Genomic DNA, 22,753 nt, shown 5'->3' on the forward strand with positions numbered 1-22,753 from the left:
AAAGAATGTTTTTTGTGTTTATTATTATTATTATTATTATTATTATTATTATTATTATTATTATTATTATTAGTAGTAGTAGTAGTAGTAGTAGTAGTAGTAGTGGTAGTATTACTATTATTATTATTTTAATGTATTATTATTATTATTTTTTTTTTTATATTTTGTGTTTGATATTATTATTATTATGTTTTTATTCTTATTATTGCCATTTTTCTCCTCCCTTGTTTTTGAATACTTTGTTTTTCAATTTACAGTTACTATTTGTTGTTATATATTATTTTATTTGTTATGGTTTAGGTTGTTGTAGTCATTTTTCTCAAGGAAACAATAAAAAGCGTAATTAAAAAGAAAATTCAACCCCTTAATATTTATTTATATTTCTTTATTCTGATTATTATTATATTATTTTAATGTATTATTATTTTATTTCATTTTTTATATATTTTCTGTTTGATATTATTATTATTATGTTTTTATTCGTATTATTACCATTTTTCCCCTCCCTTGTTTTTTGAATACTTTGTTTTTCAATTTACAGTTACTATCTGTTATTATATATTATTTTATTTGTCATGGTTTAGGTTGTTGTAGTCATTTTTCTCAATGAAACAATAAAAAGCTTGATTAAAAAAAATATTCAACCCCTTAATATTTATTTATATTTCTTTATTCTGATTATTATTATTATTGTTATTTTTATTTTATCTTTTTATATATTTTTTTAATTATTTCATTATTATTATGTTTCTGAACTTTAGCTGTCACCATGTGTTTTGTACAATTATACAGCATTTACAGTGTGGATGCAGAGTTGGGTGCAGGGTGAGTGTGTGTGTGTGTGTGTGTGTATGTGTGTGTGCGTGCGCGCGCGCGCGTGTGTGTCTGTCTGTCTGTTGGAGCTGCAGGACTCTTTTAATCTGGATTATCATGCAGCAGCGCGAGGTCCATGCTTTTCATAATCAGTTTGGTGAGCTGTGATTCTCGGCAGCGCGTGACACATCTGGATGCACAAAGCCGGTGATGGGGAGGTGTGCGTGTGACTGCGTGAGAGAGAGAGAGAGAGAGAGAGAGAGAGAGAGAGAGAGAGAGAGACTCTGTGGTCCTCCTTGCTCACACAGATGGATGGAGAGGGAACCAGCAGAAGACATCCCTGACCGGCGGGTTTAGTCACATTTCCATGCACAGACTTATTTTTCGTGTAAGTATATATTCCTCATCTCCATTTATGTTGTCATTTTTTCTTGCAAAAACATCATCAGCGCTGCACACATTAGCAATTCTCTTCAAAAGTAAGAATAGGAGTCTGCACAGTTGATGCACTGATGGCGTTTTGCAACAGTCACTTTAACTTCTGCTGTCTTGTCTGCATGTCACACTTGTCTTGTGCACTTTAAAGAGAAAGAGTGCAGCTCTGGAGGTGAAGCTGGAGGTGCTACACTGGTGAATTTTAATTTAGTACTATAAATAGCCCCTGTACAAGTTAGGGGCCATGTGCTGTTTGCATTGTGTGCATTTATACTTTTTAATATGACCCAACTGATTTTGGATTGGGTCACATATTTTGGTGTCAGCAGAACATTGTTTTCAGATCTGCCCATGCTTTACCCATTCTGGTGTAACTGGGGCTGAAATTAACTTTTTTTTTTTCATTATGATTATTGTCTCAATTTAACCAAATTATTTAGCCAACAAAATGTCAGATAGTAAAGGAAAAATGCTCATTATAACTTCCCAGAGCCCACGTGTCATATATTTTAATTGCATGTTTTATTTGACTTGCAAAATTCAAGTTTACTCTACAACTTTTCTCTCATATATGACAAAGAAAAGCAGTAAATTATCACATTTGAGAAGCTGCAACCAGACAATGTTTGACATATTTTTGACAGGGGACCAACAGGCTTATAGCTTATTTGTCCTTTCATAATAGCTACAGTATGTCAGAGCTGGAACAATAAATCTATTAGTTATCAGCTATTATTTTAATTGCCAACCATTTTGATAAACGATGAATCGGGTTCATTAAATTTCAATTTTGATTCCAGCTTCTGAAATGTGAATATTTTCTGGTTGCTTTACTCAGTGAACTCAATTTCTCGCAAAAATAATAGACAGATCAATGAATTTAAAAAAAAGAATCGTCAATTGCAGCCCTACAATATGTCATAAAAAAGGAGCCAAAAAATGTAAAACTTTCTAAACAATATGATGTATTGACTTTCACTGTGCATACGTTCGAAAGGGAAAAACTATAATAGCCTACTTTTCATTGTTCAATAATAATAATTTATTTGTTTTATTTGTTTTTATTTTTTATTGAAAGACTGACTAGTAATAACTGCGCTACAATTACTGTGAAAAATGGCTGCATTTCATTTCGGTTCAAAATTTCCCACAGGTGTTCCCATTGGTTGAAATTTTTCAAACTCATCGAACCATTCAGTGACCCCCTGCACCCTGTACAGAAGCATCTGACCTTAAGCATATGAATAGCAGCACTGATAGAAAGGCACTCTGATGGATTGTGATAAATACAATCAACACTGGGTCACGGAGATGAGCTAGCTTGGAAACACACCCCGCCACGCGTTGGTTTAGCCCGTAATCCGGCTGTGTGATTTGTCAGATTTCACAGTAAAACCCTGAATTAATGTTAATCTGAGATTGTTACTGTTCGTGTCTGATCAGAGGGTGGCACACAAACCCCTACACACACACACACACACACACTGAGTCACAGATAGGCTGTTAGGTTGATGCTTTCACTGAGAATGCAAAGGATTGATCAAACACTCAGAGCAGATGTGTGCTGTGTTTCGTGCTACAGTCGTCACATGATCGCTCTGTGTTTCACACGCAGCCTTATGGAGCCCTTAACAGCTTTTATATTAGAGTTTATCATGAAGCATCACCCATAAATAGAAGCTCAAACAGATAACAGGCCCTTGGAATCCTATAAATCAAGCAGATATTGATAAAAAAAAATACTTCTACAGTAGGCTACCGCTTTCACCGCTTTCTTTTGTCCTGTTCTTGCCTTTCTTTGGTTGTCTTTGCCCACTGGGGTCCTCACAGCTGAATACTTACAATAGTCAACCCTCCGCAGGATCACAGGGGTTCCCGACTGTCTTTACTTTTCTTTCAGAGGCTCTAATAGGTTCAGTTTTAGGACTAGAGTGAAGCTACAGATGAGGAATCCATTGCTACCAACCATGTCATGCTACCATGTCAGCTGTTAAGAGTCTGCTTTTTACAGACATGCCCACTTTATGAAAATCACATGCAGTTTGGGGCAAAAACCATGCAGTTCTTTTTCATGCAGTATAAATGTGTTATTTTTGCCCATCTAAAAATGGTGTATTTGAATATTTCTACATACTGGGGTCTTGAATTACATAAATTGGGTATCACTGTAAAGCTGAGACTCTTGTGGATCCAATGAGCCCAATTGTAATCATGTGTGATGATGTTAGTCCACATAGTAGACATTTCAGTGTAGTGAGGCAATTTCTTAAAATTTAACATCACTGTATAAAATGACCTGTGGTGACCTCTAGGATAATCACGCCTTATGAAACTTTACAGCCACAAACTAGAGACCTAGAGCATTCAGAGGATGGATGGCTTAAGGGGGTTTGACAATAAGGGGGTTTCTGAGCAGTTTCCAGAACAGAAGTGCTCGCCATCCAATTGCCGAAAAATGCAATTCTTGCAGAAATCTCCAAATGACAAAAGTTTTTGAACCCAAATCACAGCATGGCTTTTTCTATGGTGTTCCTCAAGATCTTGGTGTCTTAATGTGGTATTTTGGAAGGATTATTGATCGTTTTTATCAATTGTCGAATGGTAAAAAATGGTTAAATTTAGCACTAAATCTCTGTAACAAATGGTATCAATCCAAAAATTGCTCCAACAACTTATGAGCCATAATAGAGCATGGGAATAGTCATCAAATACTTCTATCATAATGTTCTACGCTCTTATACACTTTTAGAATTCATTTTAAATAATTCATTCATTCATTCATTCATGTTTATTTCTGATTTATGACTAGAAGAGAACTTGACACCCAGTGCTGAGCAGCATCTCAAATTAATCTCAAGGTTCCCAGCTTTCAGCTGCTAGTGTTAGGCTAGCAGTGTGGCTCTATGGATCATTACACACACATTCAAGGTCCCCAGAGGTTTACTGACTTTGTTGATCCCCTGACTTTTCCTATTGCATGAACATGAAGTTTGTGGTTTTGAGTTAAATATCTCAACAACTATTGGTTGGATTTCCATGAAATTTGGCACACACATTCATGCTCCCACCGGATGAATTGTAATAACATTAGTGATCCCGAGATTTTTCATCAAGCTGCACCCCGGCGCAAACAAACATGTTTTAGTTTAAAGACTCTCCACAGTGGATATTGTAACACTCAAGCCCAAAAGTTGTTAACTTGTTGATTTGGTTCGTCCACTATGAGGAAAGATTCATTTTACATCCAGTTACAATGAGGTTATGCAAAAAAAGATGACTTATTGCTGCAGTGATTTGATATATGACCATTTGGATTGGTGAAAATAAAGCTTTCAAACTAGCTTGACAATATGGCAACGTTGGCCTGTCCTCTTAATGTTCTACAATTAGCTTGGACACAACATTGTTAGCTTAACAGTGCTTTAGTCTGCCTGATGTGCGTGTGAGTGTGTTTTCTGGCACTTTGCAGCAGGTCCCGGTCCCTCTTCCCACCACCCTGTGAAAAGCTGCGAGGAAGGCCTAATGCCGCCTGGCTGCATGTGTTGTCTGTGAGGTTTATCTCCCCACCGTCCATTTTGGGTGAGAGCAGATTAGTCAGAATCCACCAGCTGCTGTGGAATTGGTTGAAATTGTGCCACACAGCGCTGTTAATACAGTTACGTAAATGCCAGACCAGTCAGAGGTAGGGTTTAACTTGCATGAAGAGCAGGGCACTTGACCCAGAGAGACGGCAAATGAAAGGGTCCCCTCTGGGGCCTTGCCGTTTTCCTCAGCTTGTGTCCAGTGATGCACAGCTGCTCTTTTCACCCGCAAAATGACAGCTGATAACGCACACACCGCCTCACCGTTCTGTGTTGGGCTCATCATTTGTGACAAGTCAGTAGGCGGTGGCTGGATAACGTGTTAATGCTTCTGACACAAAAGCCACATGGTGGAGGATGATAGAGGGCATATTTGAACTCCCCTCAGTATTAATTTCAGGGTTACGTAAGTAACTCTTTAAACAGCTTGAGAAGACACCAGAGGGAGGGCTGTGTCTCGGCTGACAGTTCGCTCTGTAGGGGGGTGAGACTGGAAGAGACTGTAGTTGTTTTCGTGGGGAGATGGCGTGCTGACTTCAGGGAGCAAATGTGGTAATGTGCTTTTTTAGATAGCAAGCCAAAAATAAACTCTCTTTGTTTAATACTGAAATGCATCTTTACTCAAACTATGCTTTTTCATTTCATATCCACACAAAGCACAGAAATTGAATGAATTCTATATAGGCATCCAATCAGCCCCAAAAGACATTAGATCCAAGCCAGAGCTGCCCTATTTAGTGCAACATTTGGGGGAAACAGACTGTCTCGTCTATTTTTGCATCCCTCTTAAACCCATTCCGTATGTGGAGCGACAGCTATGGGAGAGGTGCTTATTTGGATCGGATTCACCGGCCTACAGATTAATGTAGATTTCCACAACTCATGCTAAACTACGTTACAGTGACACATTCTTGTGGAGGAGTCGGCACCGGTAAGCACTTTCTGTGAAAATGAAGCACGAGTGTAGAAAAAGATAACCTCGCTCTCTCATATACTCATTCCCTCACTGCTTTTATTTGTTCTGCCTCCGAGGCTTAATAATGTAGCTGACCGTGTTCTTTATTTGTTCTCTTTCACTGTCTCGTAGGTGCCTTGGCTGTGCGATGTAAAGTCAAGAAAATGGCAGAGAGTGGAAGAAATGGGGAGAGAAGAAGCGAGGGTAAAGGAAGAGGAGGAGGTGGCGGACCTCCTCAGGAGCCCCACGACCCGGCTCTCAGCCTCTCCCCAGGCGCTGGAACCAAGAGGCATGTCCCTCGAGGGATTGTGATCCAGCTGACTGGGACGGAGGGAGAATGGGACAGTCTGGATGACAGCGAGCTCATCTTCTCCCTCGACCACGACGACGACTACCCCTCTATATCTCTCTCCAAGGAGAGGCATCTTTCTGTTGGGGATGACAGAAAGTTGCAGTCCCAGTCGTTCCACGTCCCTCTTTCCCCCTCGTCCCCTGGCTCTCTGGGCAACTGCTCCGCCGGCGGCACCAGCTTCCTCTCCCCGGGCCCTTCTTCACCAACCCGTAGACCCCTTTCAAGCCTGGTCAAGTCTCTTTCCACGGAGCTGGAGTTCAAAGAAGGCTCTACCCTAAGACCCAAGCCCCTTCTCAGCCTCGTGAAGTCCATCTCCACGGAGCTCTCCCGCTCAGAACCCGAGGTGTCGCAATCGAAATCGGACTCCCGCCTCAACCTCCACCTGTGGAAGCAGCTCACCCAACCGAAAAACCGCAGCAATGGCGACTCTCGCACCGCGCCGCCTTCTCCCAGCTCGCACTCCCCTTGCGGAGAGGGTCTGAGAGGGAGCTTCTTCAAAATGGAGTTAGAGGACACCAAGAGGAAGCTCTCGGAGGCTGTGCACGAGCCTCTGAGCAGCATGTTCAGTAAGATCATGAGAGAGGAGAGCGCGGGAAGCCCCAAGAACCAGTGTAAGAGCCAGGGGGCTCACCAGGTCAGCTCCAGAGGTTTGGGGCGTGAAGGTAGCACGGACACAGTTTTCTCAGAGTCTCCTGTGAGAAACACCAGAAAAGCAGACGCTGATGTTTCGCCTGTGTTTGACTGGCCTTCTGTTAGACATCCTGGGGGAAGCCGGCGTGGCCCCTGCCCCGTGCATCACCACAGACAACATCACAGGGACGAGGAGCTGGAAATATGTACAGATGGTGACGTGATGCAAGTATTAGCTGTGGATACTCACGGGCAGGCGAGGACATCGCCTACCCTCGCAGCACCCCTGGTTCGGACTGCTCCCCTTCCACAACCCCCTCATCCTCTGCCACGCATGAGTTTGTTCTGCGTGGCCGTGCTGTCCTATGGCTATTTCATCCTACCTCTCAGTCCATACTTCTCTGGCCTGGCTCTGGGATTAGCACTGGGCTTCTTGCTCGGACTGTTGCTCATTAGGATCGGTTCCCCCAGGTCTCGCTGCTCAGCTCCTCCACACAGACAAGCACAGACTCTGTTGGGGGAGGAGATTCTGACAGGTGGCACCATCAGCTCTGAGCCTGACACCCTCAAGGTAAATCTGGTGAATCGTTAAGGAGGAAAGTGTCACATTTTTGTTCTCACCTTATTTTCAGCCACAGCAGTCGCACATTTCTCAACATGTCTTCCATAAATAATACCTGGGCACTTATAAGCCGATTGGACTGTTGTCAGGCCATTAAATAGGTGTTATCAGTCGCTATAAGCACCATTAAATGTGGGTCAATAGGGGCCTACTACACCCACTAGTAGGTTTGATCATCTATTCGCATGATAGATCACCGAAAGAAGGTAGAAAAGAGCATGACAGCGACCTCTAGCGACCGTAGTAATTATGAAAGGAGCAGAAGTGGAAGTCAGGCGCTGTAGTGTAGACAGCGTGAAATCCATATGGGGTGGAGACCAGGGCGTGGTCAGGGACGAAGGATGCAACACAAAACACCGTGTTTTCACCCAGGAGGCGGGAGTTTGCATCCCATGTAAAACCAACAATAGGTAGTTGTGTTTGGGTTCAAAAGTGTATTTTAAGCCAAAACACGATATTTTCCCTTAAACTTAAGTGTTTTTGTTGCCTAATCCTAAAAAGTTGTAGTTTTGTTCACAGGCGCAGTTTGCTGACGCTTGCATCACATTCTGTTTGGAGGGTGTAATATGTAGGCTACACTCATCCCAATACATTAGACCTCTCTGTGTTGTACATATTACATTCTCTCTAGATTTTTTTTTGTGAACCCCCGAACGGAAAGTTCAAACTGCGCCTATATGATTCTGTTGCCTTAACCTAAAGAAACCTTTTTGTTTGTGTTTAAAACATAACGTTTCATGCAGTTTTATGTATTAGAATATATTGCTTTTAAGTTTCGCTTTCACTTTCACAACGTAGTAGGCCCCTACTTACCTACATCTATGGTGCTTATAGCGACGGATTACGCCTATTTAATGGCCTGATAACCACTGAATCGGGTGCAGCGGGAATCATCAGGCATTGAATTTAATTTCTTTGTTCCACCCAACCCTTGTCTGTTAAAGCAATAGTTGGCATTTTGGGAAATACCTTTATTACCAAGAATTAGACGAGAAGATTGATAACCACTCTCATGTCTGTCCGTTCAGTATGAAGCTACGGCCAATTAGCTCAGCTTAGCACAAAGACTGGGAGCAGGGGGTAACACCTAGAAACTTAGGTTTCTTTAAAATGCATGTTTACTCCAAATACAGTAACAAGAGTACTTCTAAATTGTTTTCACCCGTGCTAATTTGTTCTGAAAGAACGGTGTCAAGTCGGGGACCTCTGCTGACTGTTTCCTTCACAGAGTATCTGAAAGTGGAACGCAACTACATAAGATGCCCAGAATGCAATTAGTAATAAAAACCTACCAGAGTCGCAGTGGTAATTACTATTCTCCTCTTGGCTGAGCTTGTCACGGGGCAACTGGAGAGGACAGCTTCCACCCAGGCACTGTCAGCTCTAGTGGCAATTAGTTGGGGTTACAGGTAGGAGGGAGCTGTAATTTGTCAGGTGGTGATGGTTGGAAATGAGGGGTTTACTGTCTCAGTGTTGAGATGATTCCCTTGTTTGATCATTAGCAGTTTGGTTTCAGTCTGTTGAAATGTGAAAGTCAGAGCCACAAGGTTTGTGAGGTGTCTGGTAATCAATCAGATGACAGACAGAGAACAGTCATGGTGTTTGATTGCGGGCACAATCCCGAGACGAGGCCAGAGGCTGACACCACTATAAATGAAAAACAAATAAAATTTCAGTATGAATAAATACATTGCTTACTAGTTAATTGGAGCATTAATAGGGAGCACTGAGCTCTTAAAGGGGATCGTATGACAGCATTCAGCTCACATGCAGCCATCCTAATGAACATTTTTTCAGACTGAGCTGAGTTTTATCCTAAAGCTTCTTCATTTTTCTTTTTTATTTCACAGGATTTAAAAGCCAGCAATTTTTTTAAATCCATTCCGTATCCGTCAATCAAAACAAACCGCAGGTGGCCACAGCGAGCAAATCCAAATTATTCTTTGATTTTTGGGTTGCTGGGAAAAAAATTAATGCCTGATAATGACTGATATGTTTGACTTCAGGACATTTCAGACTACTGCTGAAAATCAAAATGTTTTACTGTATCAATTTAGATATGGTTCACCCTTTCCCTAACCCCAACCCTGAATTTAACCCTAACATTTACCCTCTAAAGTCTCTGATTGGTAGAGTTTGTTGACAATAGCATGAAGCCAGAAATGACGCGTTGCCTGGGAGGCCAAATCCAGGGCACAAAAAACAATATTTTGGTTGTTATATTCCTTGTCTATCCTCTAGTACTAACATTATTATGGATGACTAATCCTCTTAGCCCTCAGCTCGCAGACTCACCTTCTGTACTGCATTTGTTCCACAGCTAATTTTTCCATGTTAAAAATAACTTATGTGGGAATCCACAGAGGAGAATTTATCATGTTTGATATTTCGGACCCACACAAAAGACACATTTATAATCACATTTACATTTAAGCTGATTACAGACATCATGACGTGATTCCACTTCATTTTGTGCATGGTTTTGATTGAAATTAACACCTACTTTCTGCCTTTTCAGGGCTGGATGAATGAGATACTCAACTATGACCCAGAAACCTACCACCCATCTCTGACTCACTCCGTGTTCGCTGCCCTGGAGGGCTCCTGTCTCCGTCTTGACTCCCCCCGTAACAACATTGGCCGCAGGGCAACGTGCGACGAGAGGGTCCACGAGGCCGCCTTCGTCAAGTCGCGCTCCTTTCAGCTTGCAAAGAGCAAAGTATGATGAAGTTATGGGAATATTTGTTCTGTACCTGAGGCTGATGTAATTTTTTAAATGGGATGTACAAAAGGAAAGTGAAGGCCTGATATATTTTGGTATTCTGGTTTTGTTCTGATACTGTATGTAAGGCAGAACTGCAGTAAACTTAGTCCAACTTTATGTAACATTCACTATCCAGTTATTATATTTTGATTAATTAATGCATGGATGTTGGAATGCCTGAGAGAAAATAAACAAAGATGGAGAAAAGAAATAGATCAACTCTTAATAATTCATAAATGGAACATCTGACTGCATTTAACGGTTGTCTTTTGCTTTGACACTGTTCCCCAAAGGTATTCCTGCTGCCATCTGTGTTGGCTCGAAAGAGGATGTGGAACCCAAAGTATCCCATCTGCATCCAACTGGCCGCGGAAGCGAACTCCCAGGAGGACAAGGGAGGAAGGTCGGAGGAGAGTCGTGGAGAGGAGCCGGGAGCCGAACCGTCAAGTCCACAACAAAGTTCCTCCAAACACGTCCGTGACCTTCCCACCACTCTTTACCTCTTCGGCCGCACGGGAAGAGAGAAAGAAGAGTGGTTTCGTCACTTCCTGTTTGCGTCCGTGGACACAGAGAGAGAAAAGGAGAGGGACAGACAGAAGCCTGGCAGATGTGTGTCCAGACCGGGTACGACAAAAACGTTAATAATGCATTAGGGAAGAGAGGGCTTCCAGATAAAGGCATCTATAGAAATTCTATATGTGTGTGTGGATTATGGATTACATGCTCCAATTCTTTGCATTTCAAAGCCGATCCCTTTCGAGGGAACACACAGATTTCACAGTTGTTTGGTGACATGAAAGGGCAAAGGGATCAGAAAAAAACATGCCTTTTATTATCTAATGCAAATCTGTCTTTTGGTCCATCACACTTCCTGTTTACATCGCCTCACTCTTGTTTAATGCATTAGTTAGGAACAGGTCTTGGTTTAGTGATTTTATGGGAATAGTTTGACATTCTCGGAAATGTATTATATATTGAGAGATAAGATAACAACAAGCTCTGATGGTAAATTTTGTATACTGTCAATTTACACACGGTGGGCAACCTCTGGGTCTGAAAAGTGAAGCCAATGCGGAAGTGCCTTAAACTTGCATTATTTCTAATAGCCAGCAGGGGGCGACTCCTCTGGTTGCAAAAAGAGGTCTGATTGTATAGAAGTCTATGAGAAAATGAGCCTACTTCTCACTTGATTTATTATCTCAGTAAACATTGCGAACATGAGTTTATGGTCTCAATCGCTAGTTTCAAGTCTTCTTTAATTCAGCATGATGTTCATTTAGTACATTATGGTCCCATTTAGAGTCAAATAGACCATAAAACAGGGTTTGCTTTAGGGCGCGGCTAACTTGGGGATTGACAGGTCGCTACCACCGCGTTGTCCGGTTTGTGTGTTGTCAATGTTTTTGTCTTTCAACTTTAACCCTTTCAGTGTGTTTTTCAGTCCATCAAAGTTAATTGTAACATTTTGGTTGCCTAAAAATTCAGCGTTCGGTTGTACTTAGCTCCACCCTCTCGTGTCACTTGTGGTTGCAAAAATCCTAGATGGCGATGGGCAAAAAGGCTGAATTTGAGCCTTCAAAACGGCAGGCCACAAACCAATGGGTGACGTCACGGTGTCTGACAGGTCGCTACCACGGCATTGTCTGGTCTGGGTGCTGTCCGTGTTTTCATCTTGAGTTGTGTGTTTTCAGTTCATGGAAGTTAATAATAACCTTTTCGGTCACCTGAAAACGTCTTATTCAGAGTTTGGTTGTACTTAGCTTCACCCTGTTGTGTCATTTCTGGTTGCAAAAAACCAAGATGACAACAACCAAATGCCGAACTTTAATCTTCAAAACCGTAGTCCACAAACCAATGAGTGACGTCACGGTGACTACATACTCACCACGCTGTGGCTCTCAATTTCTCTTTATTAACAGAAATAATGTTTTCATCCAAAACTCAGCACTTCCTGAGGTTTTCATATTAAAAGCCTAGCTATGAAAGGAAGGCTGCAAGACTTTTAAAGTGAAAATGAAAGCTTCATTCATAGTAGCTTAACATTGGTAGGTGAAAAAGGGCAAAGTGGAATATCTGACGTGATTCTTGCTGTATTGATGGAATTAATTACTTTTTCTGTGAATGATCATTACAACCGTATATGTATTGATTTCCAAATGCTGCCTGTATTCTCCCAGGTGACCCAGCATTGGCGCAGGGCGCTACCACCCAAGCTAATGTCCCAAGCAGCAGAGGCCCCAGCAGAGTCGGCAGCAGTGACGACGACGCCTCTTTCACACCTCCGGTCCCCTGCATACCTGCAGCTCCTATCAGTCAGACCTCCAGTAGCACCAGGGGCCTCACTCTGCTGGACTACCCGGGCTACATGGCTCGTCTCCTGGCCACAGAGGAGCTGACCCCCCTCTCCAGTCCTGGAGCCAGCAGCACAGAGATGAGCCCCACCATCAAAAGAAATGTAAGGCACGTTTGCAGATGCAATTAAGAGAAGCAAATTAAGTGAGGCTGTAGGGATATTCCAGAGCCGGACACTTTACATGTTATATTGCATGTGCAGTGAGTAGCACTGTGGCATTTCCAGCATTTAAGAAATTGTTCTACTCTTCTTCCTGTTTTTTTTAAAAATATACTTTATTGCAGGAATGCAGGAGTTAACATTAATTTACATTTGCCTATATATGATGTTGTTCAGACTTATATCATTCCTACAATGTTTATATAATTTATTTTATAGTGAATAAGTCAAATTGATTGTAAATTAGAAAAAATATAGGAATAATGACAATATTAACAAGAATAAAAACAAGGAAAAAATTAAAGATGACAAAAAAAATGAAAAAACAAAACCAAAAAATAAAAATAAATAAAAAAAAATATATATTCTTTTTTAAAGTTGGCTGGTATGATGGTGTGCATACATGTACATACAAACATACAAATATATATACATACACCTGTACATACGTAGGAGAAAAAAACTCTTTACGGCTAAGTCCTTCATTATTGTTTAATTATGATCCTCTTATTTAATCCATTTATTCCACCACTGTAAATAAACACAATAATTACTTCCTATTTTTAGCTCTAAATTATACTAAACCTGTCTTTTTTTACAGTGTACCTGTGATCTAACAGAGCAGCCTGGGACGAGCGAGACTGCGTGGGCCAACGCTCTAATTGGTCGAATCTTCTGGGACTTCCTGCGAGAGAAGCACTGGGCCGACATGGTTTCCCACAAGATCCAGAAGAAGCTGAGCAAAATCAGAGTGCGAGCAGTTTTGTATAAAGTTACTGTGTTAATTTAAAGTCACAGAAATGATTACTTCTAAGTGTGATGCATTTTAAAACTATCATATTATGTATTCTTTACAGCTGCCTTATTTTATGAATGAGCTGACTCTCACTGAGTTGGATATGGGCTGCTCTATGCCGCAAATCACCGCTACCTCCCGACCAGAGGTCAACCACAGAGGTTAGTACAGGCTGGAGGGCAAACACTGCCAAAAAAACATCTAATATGCAAACACACATATGCAAGAGATGAGTGAGGAGATGACCTGTTGCTGATGTGATTACAGCTGAGTACTGCAGAGCATCAGATCAGACGCTGTTATCCTGTTGTAATCTCACGGAGCAGGAGAGCCATTACGCCACGGCCCTCAACATTTAGAGCATATTGGCTTGTGTGTATGTGTGTGTGTGTGTGTGTGTGTGTTTTAAAATCAGGCAATCTGGCAGACAACACTCCAAATGACGAAGGGAAAGTGTGTCAGCATGCCTCTACGTGTGCGACCACATCGTTTTTTTCAGTTTCTCCACTCCAATTCGCTGTTACACAACCGCCCGTCAACAAATTATCTGGTTTTCAGCCCCTAAAGGGGATTTAAAATCCATCCTAATTTGTTATAAATTTAATTTCAAGGCTTGATAATCACTGTAAAAGCTGTTTAATCTGCCCACTAAGCAGTGTGTGTGTATGTCCAGATTGAGCTGTGTGTCTTGATTTCGGTAGTCTGGTGTTGACCTCCTCCCGCTGCCCCCCCCCCCCCCCTGCAGGCCTGTGGGTGGAGCTGCAGCTGGTCTACACTGGTGCCCTGCAGATGACCCTGCAGACAAAGTTCAACCTGTCCAAGCTGGGTAAAGAGGGCGGTCAGGATGCAGACTGTATGGCTGAAACCGGTAGCCCGCGGTCAGTACTATGATGCAGCACACATACACAAATACAACATACCTGTCCTAGCATTTTGTGTGTTTCCCAATTATTCTAAACCTTCTTTTGTTTATAAAATAATGTGAATGAGATATTGTCATTTGTGCTAGTAGTAGCAGCAGCCAGTAGCAGGCTTTAAGTTATGCTGTGTTCCATTTGAACTGGGAAGACGGAATTTCCGAGTTAGAAATTTCAATTGGAACGCCCCATAAAGTCGGATTTCCGATTCGGAAAGTCGGACGAACCTCACCAACCCCGACCTCAAAATCGAGATGGCTGCTCCGCGTATCAACAGTAAAAAAAAACTATAGTAATATACTGTTTGTTAGCACCTCTGTCTTATTTGTGCCTCATTAAATCAGTCGCACACACAGTACTGTCCAACTTCTATCTGTGGACATGTCGCTATGGTGTTTGCATGTGCAAAATACCAAAGTAATGTGTTGTTATCAACTGTTTTCTAACCTGGCTGGAGGAAACTCTATTATGTTTTCCAACTTGTTGTACTGAAATGCAGTCAACTCGGGTGCGACATCATTCCCGACCCCGAGTTCCGATTTCCGAGGTAAAATGGAACGCAGCGTTTAGACCTTCACTGCCTGATGTCATCACCAGGAATATTTTCTCAGGCTTTAGAAAGCTCCCTCCGAAAACTAAGGGTGACATCATACAGCTGTTTTTACAGGCTAAGTGGTACTCCTTGTGATGAGTAAGCTGCACTTTATGTGTAAAATATGTGGAGTGCCCCTTTAAAAAAAATCAATACCTCAGTGTTTCTATCATCTTAAGGTGTATTTCATCATATTAACCCAGGCCAAGTAGCAGGAGTGATAGCCCACATAACATTAAACCCTGTATTTTCATTCGTATTATAGCACACACACCTACACTCCTCTCTTTCTATCCTTTTATCCCTCTAGTCCTTGATCTACAGAGCAGAGCTCCACATTACATTGATTAGCGTAGGCCTGCCTGTCATAGACCTGCAGTGGTGGGGATTACAACCCAGGCAAAGCTTTACATTAGCTGTTTGTGACGCATCTGAAGCTACACAGAGATAGAAAAATTGTATTTGTTACTGTAATCTCTTTAAGCCACTGAGACACAGAAATTTGCAAGATTTGTTCTTATACGTGCATCTGTCCATAAGTCTGTCTGCGTCGTTAAATTTCACTTTCACTTTAATGCCAAAAATTATGAAAATTCTGTAGTATTGATGCTTCACATGCATACCATCATTTTGTTATCCATCCGCCCGTTCCTAACTTGTCTGCCCGTGCATCCTCCCAGCTGCAGGCCCATCTTCAGCGTGTTGGCGGACAGTGATGAGGAGTCCTCCAGCGCTGGTTCGTCTGATGAGGAAGAGCTGCTTGTCTCTGAGCCCCAGGGTCCAGTGGGAGAGAAGGGATCAACGCCAGCTACTGACGGGTAAATGTGGATACATAAAGTAGTGTAGCGTCAAACACAAATACTGCCTATGTGTGTATATTATATACTGTACATTACAATACTAAATACTAATATGACTTTTTGCATTCAACGGCAAAAGATGTTCAAAGGTTGCGTTAATTAAAGAACATCACAAATGTATCATCAGCTGCTACTCTTGTGTGATACTTTACATAAACAGCTACTTAAAAAGGAAGAAACTCTGAGTAAGCAACACCTTTAAGTGTTGCTTCTACCCCTCTGTGTTGTGAATGCTCACTTTTCGAAAGCAGAAAATAAACCGCGCTGACATCACACTCCAGATGGCTCACGCTTTCCTTTTCATTTACATTTCTCATCTCTCTTCAAAGTCTGACTTTAGCATCTGAATACTAAATCTCCTGTTCTCTCCTCTCTAATCCTCTCTTACAGGCCAGGGGGCGGAAAGACTGGGCGGAAGATTTTGAGATTTGTGGACAAAATCGCTAAATCCAAGTACTTCCAGAAGGCGACAGAGAATGAGTTTATTAAGAAGAAGTTTGAGGAGATGTCCAACACGCCCCTGCTGCTCACTGTGGAGGTTCAAGAGCTGTCAGGGACTCTGGTCGTCAACATCCCGCCGCCACCTACAGACAGGATATGGTAAATACTGAGTTTCTCTCCACTGTTCATAACACTGGAGGTGGAGGCTTTAACTGGGAGACTGCAATTATTACAGTTTTTCACATGAAACACCTTTTTTTCCACTATCTTTATCAATTGCAATTAACAGTTTCTCTTGTTCGGAAGGCTGTTTTCATATATTCTCTTGCTTTTCTTGTGTCACTGAAGATAATGTCTTTTGCAAATTCAATTCTTCGGGAAGTTGTTCGATTGATTTCAGAATTCGTCCATCAAATAATTGCTCTTTTGAAAATCCAAACTCAATGTTACTATTTCCTATTTGTTGCTATTTTAGTGGCTCTGGATTATAGCCGACCAATACCCAGATGTTGTCGACCTATCTCAAAATGTGTGAGTTTCTGATAATGATATATTAGCGGATATTAATTTTTCAACACTTTTTTTTATAATGACCGAGAGAAATATTTAACTCGACATTTTACAGTGTAAGAATCAACTTGTGCCCTCTGGTGGACAAACTATGAAATGATGACACTGTTTCTAAATGACCTCAAACCATAGACTGTATATAAAGATGGACGACATGACAGCTCCCCAAAAGTGAAGCTAAAACATCTGGATCGCCCCCTTGTGGCTGGCTGCAGCACAGGTCATAGACCTCGCCCCCTCCATGTTAGCTGATGGGACATGGGCCAAACTAAAAAGTAAAAGTTCCCGTCAAATAAATGTATTATTAAATGCTATAAAAAGGGGGTAAGACGTCATGATTGACAGCTGCTCTGAGTGAAGTAGTCACTCAGCCGGTGGCACGGGAATGTACGAGAGAGGAGATGTAACTTTAACTTTCTGTAATGTCACAAGTCTGTGTAATAGAACATGTCAATTTGATCATAAATGTAGTAATAGAGATATTATGGTTAGTTGTTGTCTTTCAAGTAGCAGCTAGGTGACTCACGCTAACAAGTTGCGGCCGTGTTTGGCTTATGATTGGATCGGCTGTTTGTGTGGGCGGGACCTCGATACCGCAGCTGCCGTATCCGGGATATTTTGGCTTGTACAGTGGGAGGAAGTGGAGACGCGTTGTCCATCTATATATACAGTCTATGCCTCAAACCTGCAGTTTGACATTTCTGTACTGTGATTTCTTGTCAGCCAACATACACACCGATTTATCTGCTAATAAGATAATAACCATATATTAGCTATATATCCAGCTCTACTCCTGATTGAGACACTAAGATTCCTTATTTAAGACTACATATATATACATTTTATATCAATTTCGGTCTGTTGTACCAATTATTCCATGTTATAAACGCACTCTGACTTCAGAAACAACGCTACATCAAAAACAAATCGGTTCATGTTCAGCAGCATGTTGCACGTTTGTGACTGCTGGTGGTGTGACTCACTTTTCGCACCTCATCTCCGGCCAAAAGAACATTTATTTATTCTTCCGATCCAATTTTAGCCTGTTTCAAGCAATAGGGTAACATGAGAGTGAAACGTGGCTGAAAACAGCAATTCAACATAGATGTGATATATTTGATTCTGTCATGATCTCCTCTGTAGGTACAGCTTCTGCGTGCCGCCCAAGCTGGATCTGCACGTCCGTCCCAAACTGGGGGAGAGGGAGGTGACTTTCTGTCATGTGACCGAGTGGATTGAAAAGAAACTGCAGGATGAGTTCCAGGTAAAAAAAAAAAAAAAAGAATAACGGCACCTACTATAGCCCTACTATAAAGGGGTCATTTTCTCAGCTTCCCTCACAATCTTTCTTTCTCCAGAAAGTGTTTGTACTGCCGAACATGGATGACATCTACTTACCCCTGATGCACTCCGGGCTGGACGGCCCTCGAGCCTCCGAGCACCTGTCCTCTCAGTCCCGACGGTCCCAAAGCTCCTCCACAGAGTCCATAGAGAGGATCCCAACTGAGATCTCTGGGGCAGAGTCCGACTAGTGCCTCATGTTGATGATAAAAAGAGAGCTGGAACCCTGTAAAATGGACTCATTATGTTATATATTCACAGTGAGAAAGGGGGAAGAAGCGGAGGAATGAGAACCACCAAACAGAACATTAAATTATATTTGCCTCTATAGATTTCAGTGGCTCTTATAGGCAGACTTGTGTTTATGTTCCGAACCAGGAGTTTCTGAAGGTTTGATGTTGTGGCTCACGGAGAGTCCAGGGTTTGTTTGTGACAGATTGCTGTACAAACAACTACAAGTGATACCTTTTGCCAATGTTTACATGTGAATGATCCCTATGAGATTATTGCTGCTTTGACGTTTACAGCTCAGTGTCACTTTGGATATGAGATGATGGATATTATTAAATAAAACCTAGAAAAACACCTGCCAGTTTCATTCTCTACACATCTTCTATAAATCTTTCATTTCCCTGCGGACTCTTTTACAGCTCAGACGAAATGTTTGTGAATCTTTTATGAGACCTTGTTGCAGTTTCTTTATTCATACTTGAATTAATGCCTCTCAATTTTAATATTTAAAAAAAAAGCAATTAAACATAACATTGCTGGATATTAAAAAATGTTGATGATGTTGTTCAGTCATTTTCCAATTGATGCCAAAGGTGAGTCAACTTCCGGACTGACTTTTTCTTTGTTAGTTACCTATTGTGGTTTTGTGCTTTCCCCCGTTCTTTTAGTGTGTTATATTGTTTTTTTTGTGCGTGTAAAAGGTCTGCAAAGTTACAGGGGTCAGGAGCTCAAAACAGCGCGTTTCAGACAGACCGTAAAAAGAGCTGCTGCAACACAGCTGGTATGAGAAAAATAAAGCGTTTTTTGAACATTAAAACATGTTAATATGTTCTAGTAGAAACCCAAAATATAAGTATGCACCTGAAAAAAGGCATAGTAGGTCCTCTTTAATATGTATTCATATGGAAAATCTCCAAAAATGCTTAATAATTACAATTATCCTTAAATCAAACATCCTAAAACCCCTCACTTGCTACTTGATTCGTCCCTTATTAGGACAAACAAGTAGAGAAACCATCTATTGATAAAAGAAAACCATCATTAAAAAGGCATTACAATAATTAAAACAGAGGAACAGAGAAATGATAAAGCAGGAAGTGTGCTTTTATTGCTTAATAATTACAATTATCCTTAAATCGAACACTCTAATACCCATTGTTTGGTACTTGATTCGTCTCTTATTAGGAGGAACAACCATCATTAACAATGCATTACAATAATCAAAACAGAGGGGCAAAAGCTAGGCAATAATTATGACATTTTTAACATGAAACTCACATTGAATCACACATAATATGGAGAAGAAGACTGCCCCCTGCAGGCTCCTGCAGGCCACAAGAGTTTACTCCCCCTGCAGAAGTACTCTGTACTCTGTGCTTCTTTAACGTTGCCGTGGTTTTGAGCTCGGCTTCAATGCCTCAGAAAACACAACTCATTACCTGGGGATCTTTCCAAATACAAACATCTTGAACTCTGAGATAAAACATAGGAGCACATTGCAAAGGCAGTAGAAGATAATGGTAACAAATGCTCGTTGATCAAAGAACAGACAAGTGAATCAATGACAGAAGTCAAGGTGGGAAGATTCAAATTAACTGTTTGACAAAATGACAACAGAACATGGTGGAAAAACAGCCTGCATGTACAAAATGCAAAAAGTCCTGATGCATGAAATGAAATCACATGGGAAAGAAGTGTGATGATGTGTGGGAGTGTTTGTTCGTGTCTGCACATGTTGCTCTGTGGGACACTGTTGAGTTATTTGCGGTACGGTTCATTAGGCAGGCCCTCGGTCTGTGTTTGAAACTCTTATGAGATGCAAATTCATTGCTGCAAGTGAATGTAATTATTCCACCGCGGAAATAATCAGCATGAAGTAATTTATTGTAAGTGAGCAACTCATTAAGTAGGCTATGGTCCTACGACTTCTGAAAATATGACAGAACTATATTAGTCTTGTGGCCCTGATGAGCTTGGGGGTCAAGAGGTCAATAATGTAAGACGGAGCAAGATCATGAATGGGTTTGTTAGAAAGAATACAAATTTAAAATTTAAAAACACAGTGTCTATATAAATATAAATGTAAATATAAATATAAATATAAATATAAATATAAATATAAATATAAATATAAATAAAAATATAAATATAAATAAATAAATGTATATTGATATAAATATAAATATAAATATAAATATAAATAAATGTATATTGATATAAATATAAATATAAACCTAAACACATTAGTCCCGGGATCTGGTTCAAAGTTGTGGAGATGCATTTTGTTGCAGTTGTAAATGGTGCATGCTAAGACATGAGTATAATCTGTTGTAATAATGCAGATGAGACAAAACTAGGGACTTTAATAGTGTTAAGGCATCTTTGAAGAGGAAATGATCTTATCTTTGAGATATTCCTAAACTGCAGAGAGCTTGATTTTACAATCTGTCACTTGTCTGCTGAAAGTCAGGTCTGAGTTTAAAAGCACATCCAAACTTAGTGTTCAATCAGGAGAGACTTTATTGAAGAGATGCTTAAAGAATAATAAAATGTATTGTCATAGTGCAAAATATATTTATTTACTTACCTTTATTTAACCAGATTAATCAATTGAGAAAGTTGATACAAGACATGAGAACATAGAACATAAAGACTACTAGCCCAATAAAACAACATTAGACAAAGTTATAAACATAACAATATATATAACAAGAGGTAAATATATGTGTTGTGTTCCAGAGAGGCAAATTGAGAAGCAGGTGCAGTGATCCGAGACTGTCGCTATTGTATTGAGTTATTAAAGGAGCATAACAGAATGAGGGTGTGGAGTGATAGCATCTTTTACACCTCGTTCCAGTGACTGGGAGCGGCCAACTGGTATGAGTGACGAGTCTTTGGCAGTTGGACCCTATTGTTTTCTTCATTGTATACATTTTCTTTACAGGAAAAGAACAAGACACGCCGTGGGTATTTTCTACTTAATGTCATCACTTGATTGATGATCACACACTGATGACATACTGTAAAGAATACCTGAGGCATTTCCTGTTCTCTCCATGTCACAGCTTCACAAAGAAAAACCCAACCTGCTGAACATTTCAATTACATCATATTGTGTATTTTTAAATGATAAAGCAGGAAGTCTGTGTAAAAAAAATTTGACCTAGTATCTTTTTGATACATCTACTGCACTCACAGCCGGTATGAGAAAAGTCAAGTGTTTTTTGAACATTAAAATATGTAAATATGTTCTAGTAGAAACCCAAAATATAAGTATGCACCTGAAAAAAAGGCATAGTAGTTCCTCTTTAATATTTATTCATATGGAAAATCTCCAAAAATGCTTAATAATTACAATTATCCTTAAACCAAACACCCTAAAACCCCTCACTTGCTACTTGATTCGTCCCTTATTAGGACAAACAATTAGATAAACCATCTATTGATAAAAGAAAACCATCATTAAAAAGTCATTACAATAATTAAAACAGAGGAATAGAGAAATGATAAAGAAGGAAGTGTGAAAAAAATTGACCTATTATCAATTTGATACATGCACTGTACTCTGCATGTGCAGACGTGCCACTTAGCACGTACATTTTGACATTAATGAAGATTTAGTCAGACTAGCTTATGCAACTACATTTTATTATATTCTGTTTGCTCAATAAAATAGGCCAAGAAAAAAATTAATATGACAATAAATATGATTTTTTTTATCATCATTAATTTGCCACACAGTAAAAGGAAATACACCTGGGGCATTTTTCCTGACAAAAATCATGGTAACGCCTCTATTTACATTAGGAGGGACAGTCATGTCACAAAGACCACATTTATTGTGTTTAGAGAGAAAGACAAAGGAGGTGAATAATAAGCATGGCATGCTGCTGATGAGAAAAGATGCGCTCTTGTTTGACTGACAACACGTTTTTTCCATTCACCAAACCAGTTTAATGGATGCAATGACTCTATGTGTTTGACCTCTCAGTTTCAAAGTTTAAAAAAAGCAATTAAACATAACATTGCTGGCTATTAAAAAACGTTGATGTTATTGTTCAGTGATTTTCCAATTGATGCCAAAGGTGTGTCAATTTCTGGACTTGACTTTTTCTTCGTTAGTTACCTATTGTGCTTTTCTGCTTTCCCCTGTTCCTTTAGTGTGTTGTATAATATTTTGTGCGTGTAAAAGGTCTGAAAAGTTACGGGGGGGCGGAGCTCAAACAGAGCGTTTCAGACAGACGGTGAAAAGAGGTGCTGCACACAGCCGGTATGAGAAAAGTCAAGCGTTTTTTGAACACTAAAACATGTAAATATGTTCTAGTAGAAACCCAATATATA

General features: G+C 40.4%; 2 protein-coding genes across 2 annotated transcripts in view; one reads left to right on the plus strand and one right to left on the minus strand.

The window, feature by feature from the left end:
- Positions 1-17,338, minus strand: part of mlst8 (MTOR associated protein, LST8 homolog (S. cerevisiae)) — a 118,211-nt gene extending 100,873 nt beyond the window's left edge. The window contains exon 1 of the mRNA XM_074620831.1: positions 17,329-17,338. The gene's annotated coding sequence lies outside the window, so the exon portion shown is untranslated. The remainder of the gene's footprint in view (positions 1-17,328) is intronic.
- Positions 882-18,895, plus strand: tex2l (testis expressed 2, like). The gene is made up of 12 exons (XM_074620840.1): positions 882-1,201; positions 5,917-7,337; positions 9,907-10,107; positions 10,446-10,776; positions 12,330-12,607; positions 13,266-13,415; positions 13,522-13,621; positions 14,206-14,338; positions 15,650-15,787; positions 16,220-16,429; positions 17,984-18,104; positions 18,199-18,895. The coding sequence occupies exons 2-12, from the start codon at positions 5,949-5,951 to the stop codon at positions 18,370-18,372; spliced, it is 3,225 nt and encodes a 1,074-aa protein (XP_074476941.1). The 5' UTR covers positions 882-1,201; positions 5,917-5,948; the 3' UTR covers positions 18,373-18,895.
- The last annotated feature ends 3,858 nt before the right edge of the window (positions 18,896-22,753 follow it).

This window comes from Sebastes fasciatus, chromosome 20 (genome assembly GCF_043250625.1).
Source record: "Sebastes fasciatus isolate fSebFas1 chromosome 20, fSebFas1.pri, whole genome shotgun sequence".
Lineage (NCBI taxonomy): Eukaryota > Metazoa > Chordata > Actinopteri > Perciformes > Sebastidae > Sebastes > Sebastes fasciatus.

Excerpts from the sequence above, each read along its gene's own strand:
- tex2l (XM_074620840.1), top strand. The coding sequence starts at position 5,949 with ATGGCAGAGAGTGGAAGAAATGGGGAGAGAAGAAGCGAGGGTAAAGGA. Across the intron at positions 13,622-14,205 it reads ACCAGAGGTCAACCACAGAG|GCCTGTGGGTGGAGCTGCAG; the intron begins GTTAGTACAGGC and ends CCCCCCCTGCAG. Across the intron at positions 14,339-15,649 it reads GCTGAAACCGGTAGCCCGCG|CTGCAGGCCCATCTTCAGCG; the intron begins GTCAGTACTATG and ends GCATCCTCCCAG.